General features: G+C 37.5%; 1 protein-coding gene across 1 annotated transcript; it reads right to left on the bottom strand.

The window, feature by feature from the left end:
- Positions 1 to 700: 700 nt before the first annotated feature.
- LOC103918262 lies at positions 701 to 2,679 on the bottom strand. Its single transcript, XM_009325554.1, has 2 exons — positions 867 to 2,679; positions 701 to 777 (listed from the first exon to the last, which is right to left on the bottom strand). Exons 1-2 carry the CDS (start codon positions 2,590 to 2,592, stop codon positions 767 to 769), a joined length of 1,737 nt encoding a protein of 578 aa, XP_009323829.1. The 5' UTR covers positions 2,593 to 2,679; the 3' UTR covers positions 701 to 766.
- Between the last annotated feature and the right edge of the window lie 8,272 nt (positions 2,680 to 10,951).

The raw sequence follows: 10,951 nt of genomic DNA, 5'->3' as shown, positions 1-10,951 counted from the left end.
CTCAGGCTCTTCCACTGGTTTATTATGCACGTGAGAATATGAATTTTGACACAATGAAGGTAAACAATTACGGGCTTTATGTAAGAGATTACTGGCATCTTTCAGATTTTTAGTGTCATCTATCAATTTTACACTCTTGTACATACAATTGTCCAAAGCTACAGGTACAGTGGAGTTAGAGTAAGTATTCTGATCGTGAGTCAAGCCTTTATTGCAATTTAAGATGTTTTTATCATGATCAACAATGTTAGCATCCAAATTCTGGTTTACATTTTCTGCCTTGTTATCAATTGTCTTGTTTAGGTGACCTTCAGATTTTGTCTGTTTTACAGATTCTACTACATCCCCAGCTATTGTGGCTGAGTCAGTCCCTGCATTCCATTGCTTTTCCACTGCGTGGAAGGAACATACATTGTGTTCCTCATCTTGTCTACAGTTCGTGTCCATTTTATTCATATCCTCACATTCCATAGACACAGGAGAGACACCATTTTTGTTATCTGAATTTGAATATTTGCACACTTTACCTTTATTCCCTGATGACTCTTGTGAAATCTGAGATTGTAGGCTGTTTTCCTTTAGGAACATTTCATCTGTGCTTGTGTTATGTAGTTCATGAGATGTCAAAGTGCCACCACTTACCCATGATCGAGTTCCACTCAAGCAACCAGCTTCCTCAAGCGTGTCGCCTTTCAGCTCAATGATACTCACACAGACATCTTCCTCCATGCCACTACGGTTTGCAACTTCAGTTGATGTCTTGTTTTCAGTGCAACCCTTAATTTGAGTTTGAAAATCAGAACTTTCTTCCAAGTTTTCGTGCATTTCAGTCACATTCAAAGCTTCACAGCTATGCAAAACTATACCTGTGCATTTCTCTTTATCTTTTAAGAATCCTTCCAACACGCTGTGATGTTCACTGGAGTCGGGTGCAAACGTTTGGCTATCACCATACGTTCTTTGAAATGTTCTCTTTTCCAGATTTGAGTTTACTTCACTTTCTGGGTTTAGGAAGTAGCCTTCTTCAGCAAGTTTTTCTATATGTTGACTCACCAAAGAAGAGTCATTGCCCATTTCATGTAACTCTAATGATAATTTGAAGTTACCCCTCATGTTCTCTGCCATCTGTTTAATATTTATTTCCCTTACAACACTCGAGGGATGCCTATTTAAACCAAATGGTACAATCTCAGAATCATGACTACCCTCAATTTTTCCTGAATTACATATTCCAGTATTTAACAATACACTGGAAATACAACCACTGTGTTTCACGTTTTCTGAATTAGGGCTGTATCGGTCCTCTTCAGCAGCATCTACAAATTTTACAGAATCACAAGCTCTATGGAGTGATTCATTCCAACTAACAGCATTACCTATGGTATATACCTCCCCTTGTCGATTATCAGGGACGACTTCATCATATACTTTCGCTCTTAAGCCATCTGTTACTGTATTGTCAGTATTTAACCTACGCACCTGACACCTGTTAGCCAGTAAGTTATCATAAGAAGATTGGATGTCTATGTTACAATATTCCTTTGTTTCCTTTTTCTGCATGTTTGACCTATCCTCTTTTTTATACTCAAACAGTTCTTTCTGTGAATTAAACTTAGCTTCCACTTGTGCCGATTGCTGCATTGGAAATTCCTCCCCAGTGTCTAGAGGTCGTGCCATGCTGCACATTCCTTCATTGGTAACAGCTGAGTTATCTACGTCTGCTGCAGCCTCTTCATGCGCAGTAGCTGGCACCTCTTCATCCACTCTCAGATCTTCAGCATCTACAACACAAATACTGTAAAACTCCCTATCTTTTGTATTTTGCCTGTCGTCTACATCAAGACAGGAAAATGTTGGAGACATCTCTCTATGTGAACTTGAAACCTTTTGTAGGCTGTCACTCTTGCTGTCTTCAACGTGTACTGTTGTTTCATTCTGCCTTGAATGGTCACACGTAACTGCATAATCCTCCAGAAAATTTCTATTTAAGGAAATTTCACCCTGTAAGCCTTCGTCTAGGATGTCTGGTACATGTGAAGTAGAAATATGATCAAACAAGCAATGCTCTTCTACAGCTAGATTTTCATTTTTAATTTTACTATTAATATTTTCTGTATTGTTCATGTGCTGACCATTACTATTAGATTTTTTAGGTACTCTTTTTTTAATAACCCTATCTTTCTTTTCTTCACTTTTCTGCAGATTTCCATATGTACCAGAGACCTTCAGGAGGTGACTAAAGGAATTAAAGAAGCTAAAAGGTCTGTCATACGCTCTCCTAGAGCTCTCATGTGGAGTATTCTCCACGCTTTTGTACGACGGATATTTTGTTTTTCTATCCCAGAACCCAAATTTAGAATTTGACGCTACATAATCATCACTACGAACGCATTCAATGCTGACTATCGCAGCTGCCCCATTAACCGTCCTTCCCGCTGTATGCAGATCCTGGCTTTCCACAGTTCCTAAAATTGAAGATGAAGTTTTACTTATCCTTGACTCTGGTGCTTCCTCTTCCACAGATTTTTGTAACAAGCCGATTTTCTCCTCATTCGTGCTGTTACTCAATTCTTTACTGAAGCAGCAGCCCATGTTCAATAAGTAGTGTCAGAGGAGTCTTCTCATTGCAAATCACCTTCCTCTATACACTAAACTAACTTTCTGCTGCTACTGAGGAGACAAGCCAACACCCAGCTGCCAAAAATAGCACACTTTAAAACCATGCAGGGGGTTCATATGTCATTGCCACTCAAAGTCCAAATCCCAGTTGCGGAGCAATGTTTTAGTATTTCATCATATGCACTGTAATTTTCAAGCCAAATAATTCTCCTAATGAGATTACAGTCTGTTTACAAGTATTACCAAGTCTTATGAACTTCCATTGTTTAATTTCCTGAAATTTCCTTCATCCAAATCACTAAAATATTTAATTGACATCTTTCACAATGTCCATGTGTGCCAAAAAACTGCTTGCCTTCATATTTAATACAACTCCCACTTTCTACACAAGGATAAATGCAGTTTGGCTTCACATGTTTAAATCTGATTTGAAGACTAAACTAGTGGAAGCTATTAGATCAAACACATTTTGGACCAATTGCTCCTTCTCCTCCCTTCCCCCAGAGCTGAACCTACACCAAGATGACTTCTTTAGGAAAAACAGGCTAAAGATAGATAAGACCTCATGTATTCCATTGAACAGTCACTGTACGTTATCAGAAGCTAATTCTGTTCCAAGCCCTTTTTTTAATTCGTTATCTACATGAAAAAACAAATACATAATCCCTCAGTGACTTACAGCACTGGAAGGGGCCACATGATCATCTAGCAATCTCGTGGTACTGTGTCAGGATTCATTATACTTAACGTCCACAAAATTTGTGTATTCTTTTACAAAAAAACTCGGACAGATTTAAAAGGTAGTTTGACTAAATGCTACTTCTTCCAAAAGTCTGTCCCCAGTGTAAGTTTTCTTTGTTGTATGTAAACAGACTTCTTTCTGACTTTATGATGGCAAAGAACATCTTTCTACACATGTATTTACATATTGGAAGACTTCTACTACTGTAAGTCCCTTTACTTGCTAAAAAAGTGGTTCTGTTTCCTCAAAAATAAAAACCCAGTAAAAAAAGCTGGCAGTACCCAGCAATCTCTTCTGCTCTAAACAGAGTTGTTCTTATTTGCCTTTACATAATTTTACATCACTCAGACCTCCTCTCAAATCCATTGCTATTATTTCAAATTTGGACCCCATCCTTCAGAGAGCTTGCAGACTGTACCACTACAGCACCACTCTATGCCGTTACTTAAAAGATACTGAAAACACACATGAAAGACAAGACAGACCCTTGAACTCTATTTCAAATGTTCTTTCAGCTGTACATTGAACTGAGTGCTATTTTTCAATTGGTTGTGCACCTTATGGCAAGTTTAATCAAGATGTACTTGAACTAGAGTTTTAAGATAGCCTGGCAACTTGCCTTCATTGTATTCATATAGCAGTATATAGAGGTACTAAGGCTAATTAAAGCAGTTGCCTTTCAACTAACTAGTAAGAGATGTATTTTAATTTCTATTGTAAACTATACTTGCAGGGTAAAGGCTGCTTAACACAGAGATCCAGGCTCTAATATTCCACTATCATTACTTTTTTTTTCCATGATTGCCATTGTGACTTATTTTACAGCTGCTTTCATGGCAAGTCACATAGCCTACATTAGGCTTAAGACATTATTCAGTCTTATCTATGTTGTCTGTATGGTCCCTGTCACTGTCACGCTGCAAGATTTCTGCTTTGTTTCCAAAATTCCAAGGGGTGTGGGGGGGGAATCTTTACCAGAGAAGCCCACAGTCACTTTTTCCCTTCAATCTCCTTCATTTACTTTACTTCTGACAGAAAATCTACTACTATCAACATAGAAATAAATTAAGCATCAGTTCCTCTTTTACTCATTCATATCTAGTTGGTAAACTAAGTTCACATCTGTTTAGAGTAATGAACCAAAAGAGAAGCAAGCATTTTTTGTTTCCTGTTGTAACCTGAAGATTGAGGAAAAAAATGACGCTGCACTGAACCACAGTAAGCAGGGCCAGGCTGGATTAAAATCAGGTAGAAGAGAACATGAAAAAAAGCTATTGCTATCCCAGACTGCTCACAATCTTATAATAACTTGCAAGTACAAGGTAGTACTGAGGAAGTGCAGAAGCACTCTAGAAATTAAAATGTTTCACTTTAGTCTGCACTGCAGTCACTATGAAGCACTCCTGCGGTAATAGTAGTAGAGTTCCCATTTAGCAGCATAAAACAGACTAGAGGTGAATCTCTCTTCCTTATACAGTGTGAAATGCTTCCATTCTCTTCTCTGAAGCTTTTGCAAGGTATTTGAATATTTATTTTGAGTAATTTCTTATCCTACTTCTCTTTATAAATACCGTGTAACACAAAAAAGTGCAAAGCTATAATATGGCTGCCAATGTAGCTTTTTCTCCCCAGACAAGTATTCTGCTTATAAGACAAATGAATCACAAAAAAAAAATGTGTTTTAGATTCTTAAATGCCATATAAATTTAAATGCCATAGGCAGACTCAGATTTGTATACGTGAAAGAACCATATTGGCTAACTTTCAGGGGAAACTTCCTATTCACCACTAATCCTCTGACCATAAAAAAGATTGCTGAATTGGCTAGGGAATACATCCCCTCTCAGCAAGTCTGCTTTGAAATTGCAAAGTGAGAAAAGAGGAAGACTACCCTGCCCCCTCCAGCTTATCCAATACGTGAAGCCTCAAAGTGCCTGCAGAGACATTGTTCTTAAGGATAGGAAGTCTGATGCATCATTGCTGCCATCTGCTGCATTTTTTTTAATTCTCCCGCGGGACAAAGTTATTCAACATGCTTGGATCCAGACTTAAAACTAAGCCAAGTCACTCCTCGCCTTTAGCATTCCCTGGAACCAAGTACAGGGAAAGGGGGAGGGTGTTACTTATAATAGTTTTTTTGAAGAAATGCCATGAGCAAACAATTCAACTGTCAGCATAAAGTCACAATAATACTTGCAAAGTTTACAACTATTCAGAAAACTCCCTCATCAGGTAAATAAATAGCAAGATTTTTCCCTTCTGTGATTTAACCATTACTAATGACGTGCTTTCTAGAGAGGAACTAAGTGCATTTAAGAGAAGGACCAGGGCAAAGTCCACTTTTCCAGTGCCTTAACAAGCACTTCTGCTATCAACTAATGGGGAGAAAATGGGTGAAGCAGTTCAAGCAAGTAGAAACTTCCATTTTTCCCATACCCTTCTCCTTATGTGCAAAGGCACATTTTGTACTTGTTCCTTTGGTTTTATGTAAGAGTTCCAGGGATAATTTCTATTTTTAAGCACCTATAGTGAATGTTCATTAAGTCACATTTCTCAATACTGTTTATTGTGGGATCACCATTAAGAAAAAACAGCAACATAAGTTTAAGCAGAAAATGCCACACTGTTATGCTACATGACCTGAGGTTGGTTGTTTAAATTCCAAGACTCAGTAAGTCTTAAAAGCCTTCTGGCTAAGATAAACACTGCCACCTGACTTGAAAAGCACTTTAAAACTAACAGAATTTGTGCTCTGCCACTTTGGAGCCCAGCTCAGCTGGGGAGTGGGTTTTATTTATTTTGGTTTTTTTCTTTATACATATGTATTTTGGCTCTAGTATATTTCTCATCTACTCAAAGCCTAAATGGGTTTTCCCCTCTCTGTGAAACAAAACTGCTCTGAAGCAGCACTTTCATAACTTGAACATTTTTTTTTTTTAATAAGTATTTTAGTCCTATGTCCTGCACACTCCTACGCAGAAAGCAGGAAGTCAACATGCTCATCAACAGGAGTATACCTACCCATCTACTTTCATTTCTGCACGTACCTATTCCTTGTCAAGGAATAAGGGTTTATCCCATATATAGTCTTAAACAGCTAAGTTTTAAAATATAGTCTAGCTTTAAAGTTACAATAGCACAAATTAAAACAGTCCTTACAACCTTCTGACATCTAACTTCATTTATCCTTTTTCTATAATAAAGTCGTGCAATCGTAACTAGTCCTGAAGAAACAGTGATTATCCTGCACTCCCAGGCCATACCTGATGTCATGCCCACTGCCAGTTAAGGGAAAAGAGAAGAGCAGCATTACAACAGACGTCACAACATCACTACCGCAGGCTTTTGGAAAGAGCTGGTCAGATTGCTTAACTTTCCCTCCAAGATATCAAGATTAAATGGACTGTTAAGAGTTTAAATACACATTTTACACATTAAAGCAATTAAACGTTAGCATTAGAAGTCACCTACAGGTACAGAACTATGCAGCACTTTTCTTATGGTCTAAATCTACAATAATGTGACAGAGCGAACACTAAGCAGTATTGATCTTTCATGATGATGATACTGTACATGTTCATTTTAAGGTCTAATCTTCCCATCTCTCATTTAAAGCTATTCATGATCTCTTAAATTATTATACATCACCTACATGTTATACAAACTGCTACTTAACTCTTAATTGGCACATACTGTATGTAATACTGTGTATTGTCAAGTGATCTGAGGATTATATGCTATACTGAATTTTCAATAAACCATTACACAGGGTCCTATATTAAACTAGTAAATTTAATTTCCTCAGTCCCTTTTTATTCTATGAGGCTTATTCTTGAATGGGTTGCAAAAGGATTTCTGAATAACATAACCCAGCAGCTCTAAGCCCGAGACGTCCTTCCACATTGCCTCCTATGAAAAACATTTTAGGAAGTACAATTAAGTCCCATCTTAAGTTTTCTGACTTGCTAGCTATTTTTTTTGTGCTTAGAACCAACAATATGATTGAACTTGTATTTACAGTACCTATAAGCAATGACAAAAACCAGCACACCACATAGGTTTGAATTCCCATTAACAGAAGCCCATGGCAGCGCCTGATAATTATTCAACTAGAGAGAGAATGGGTGATGCTCATATCGTCATCAGACAGCAAGTTTAAATGGCCCCATGGTAATATCCTCCACTGGAACATACCGACATTTGCAGAACCTGTTGCCACTTGATGACAAGAATCCCTTCTAAAGTTAATTTCAAACTGCCAGATCAGGTCTTCGATTCAGACAATCAAGGACAGAAAATTCTTTGGTCCTTGGAAAATGCTCTGAGAAGCCACATATTCAAATATGGACATGGCAGGGGAAGAGTTTAGGATCAATGAGCAAGGAAAAAGATGGTGCCTTTAGCACTAAAGGTTAGTTAAGTCCTGTTTGGCAGACACAGGTCATATAAGCTGCCTCCACCATGGGATTTGGTCTCGGTCTCTTCCCTCAGAAAGTAACTTCGAATTTCTAGCAACAAAGTGTTACTGATTGAAGAAGAAACAGAGAAGTGAGTCAAAAGGGAGTGAAACATTTCTTAAACACTGATTTTCCTGGGTCCAGTCTGACAATGGCTTTCTCAGAAAGAGCTGTCAATCAGGATACAAAAAAAATCCAATGACAGATGTCACCTGAAGTGACAAAGCCTGCCTCTAGGTTAAAAAAAAGCCAGAAATACCAGCATATTTCACTCCCAAATTTATCAAAGCTAAGAATTTGCTTGTATCCTCTAAATTATCTACCTCCAACTTGTAAGTGTAAGCTGCTACGAACAAGAAATTTACGAGGATCCTCAAAAGTTGCCAACTTCCTTCAATCGACTTGTGTGCAAAACTACTGAAATTCTGCTGTTAAATACTACTATAACCAAATTCAAGAGGAGCTGTTGTTGGAAATTAACTATATTAGGCTTGCGATCAATCTACATTAGGCATTAAATAGCATATAGTTTTATAGCTACTTCAAGGCAGAAGAAATTACTTTGGCTCCCTCACCATGAGGTTAAGCCTTTGAAAACTGTTAGTAAACAAGTGACCTCTGTAACAGTAACATAAGCAACCCTGGAAAGTGATTCCTGAAGGCTTCCATCACAACATCAAAACTTTCGTTTTAATTTAGTCACTATTGACTATCTGTTCAACATTACTAACAGTAGAACATGTGTTAAGTTTTGTTCCTGCCAAAGAAAACAGACTGACTAAAGTCATAATTAGGAAAATTTATTTATTGTTAATATTTAAAGATATAATAAAAAATACTTTATATAATCACTTCAGAATTAAGACTAGCATACAGGGAGTTATTTTTCCAGGATCTACAGAGGTGTATCAAAATTTCCAGTAGAAATTCTACAACTTTCCTCCTGAACTGCCACAAAAGCACTCGGACTAGGTATCAACAGATCCTAGTAGAACAGCATAGTGAAAATAGCTAGGGAATGTAATTCAGCAAATTTCTTTTAAGTCTATTAAAAAAAAAAAAAAAAAGAGACTCCTAGAAATCTCACCAGATACCATGGCAGTATGGCCCCATATCAAACACACATTGAAGTAGGGATCACCACAGACATGAATCTATACCTCTATGCAGTCTAGCCCTCTGATCTCAAAATAGTTAAGACACACAAGAAACAGCAGGTGATTTTCAGTTAACCTGAAGCATGTACTTGCTAAATGCAATCGAGTCAGGACTTCAGAAGTTTTTTTCCTTCCTATCACATTTTTGGAAAGATAAAAATGTCTTAATGATTTTAGTTTGCTAACTTCTTCCTGTACTCCATGAAGTTTCTCAAACTATAGCCTTGTTCCCAAAACTTGCAAGTGAAGTCCTGAAGCACTGGCAAAATATACTCATGCAAGCATGCCATTATGGACGGGACTATCTTGAAAACAACACTTTTAACAATGCTTTGTTAAAAGTGATTTTTAGGCAATCAAAGGCAATGATTTTCATCCAACAAAATGACCTTCTGATGCTGTGCATATAAGAGTCTGATACTGGCATAACTTAAGAGCTTAATACACTACAGGTCTCAGCTTTTTAGAATAAAATATTCAGCAAGGGAAAAGCTTTAATCTCAAAAGAATTAGTTATTTGAAATGCACCATTATAGCATTATGGATACATTCCAAGATATCCAAATTAACATTAGTCTCCTCTGCTTAGGACAAGAGCAGACAGATTTTCTGAAATTGAAAGAAATTATTACTCTTTCTCCAAATAAGTATGAAAGAACAGAAATTAAGATTTAGATCCAAGTTTACATGAAGCTTTATAAAAGTTCTAGTATGCCAAATTAAAAGAACTAGCATCAATGTGAAGACTAATCAAACCACCTTTAATACCAATGCACCTGTTGAAAGTGCACTGACAGTTCCAAGCTTTTGAAGCAAATCTGCAAGAGCCTCTTACTCAAGCTTACACACCGGCTTCTTGGAATTAATGCCTTGAATATGGGGTGGGGCAGCGAGGGGAAATCACAAAAGCTCAACTTTCAAAAGTATGGCACAAAAGTGGGTTCAACTTTTTCCTCTACTCTCAAATAGACAAAATTCATATCTGAGAAAGATAAAACAGAGCAGAAGAGAACCCAAAATGCCAATTAAAAAAAAAAAAGGGAGAGGGAGGGAGGAACAACAAACAAAACCCCCACCAGCTTACTTAGCAAAGAAAAGCACAAGTTTACAGTGGTTTTCAAAATTCTCCTTAGTGCTTGCTGCAAGGTAAGTGGAAGCAGCAAGCATCTGCTGCTGCAAGGTTAAGTTGAAGCAGCAAGCATCCGCTGCTTAGCATAGCACAGGCTAAGTGCCTAGCAGAACATACACTGAAACCAAACCCTTCGGGATGTCCCAAGAGGAAACATTTCTCCTAATATACAGTTAAAGTTCAAAGACAAAAATATAATGTTATGAGTAGAGCTTACACATAAATCAAGTATTCAATCTTCTTGAAAATGTATGTAACATTTACTGCAACATATATACACACAGTACTGTCTGCCGTATGATCTGCCAAAAGCATCCCATAAAGCAACTTACTGGATCATGCACAGCAGCACAGAAGCAGCAGCACGTGCCATTTGGCAGAACTGACTGAGCAAAATTCCTGTTACAGAATGCAGTCTCCTGTTTGTATGGGTTTGTACTTTTTTCAATTACAGATACATGCCAAGTACATTTCCCGCATTTTCCTCACATGTTAATGTGTGAGCTAGAACCTAACTCAAGATTGGTAATACAATTCCTGCATAGCCTAAAAAGCCCTGTACTTTAAATGAGTGCAAACTCTTGTAACTTGCAGTTTGTTTAAATCCCCCGTAGGGCTGAAGAAAAGTTAAGTTGATGCTCTTACTCGGTATGGAGAATTAGCCACCTTCAACAGCTCTGTTCTAGGATTTTATGTTGCAATGCTGATGCCAACTGTCTTCTAAAATGTTCTGAGGTACAATTTTGATTGAGACATAGTAAAAAAAACAAACCTGTTTCATGCAACGCTTATACCAGAGGAATATGTAATTACAATACTTACTAGATGAGAACCGTCTTTAACTTCT

This window comes from Pygoscelis adeliae, unplaced genomic scaffold, assembly GCF_000699105.1.
Source record: "Pygoscelis adeliae isolate BGI_AS28 unplaced genomic scaffold, ASM69910v1 Scaffold175, whole genome shotgun sequence".
Taxonomy (NCBI): domain Eukaryota; kingdom Metazoa; phylum Chordata; class Aves; order Sphenisciformes; family Spheniscidae; genus Pygoscelis; species Pygoscelis adeliae.
The sequence above is the reverse complement of the archived record's forward strand: the minus strand, read 5'-3'. Positions and strand labels throughout refer to the sequence as shown.

Excerpts from the sequence above, each read along its gene's own strand:
- LOC103918262 (XM_009325554.1), bottom strand. The coding sequence starts at position 2,592 with ATGGGCTGCTGCTTCAGTAAAGAATTGAGTAACAGCACGAATGAGGAG.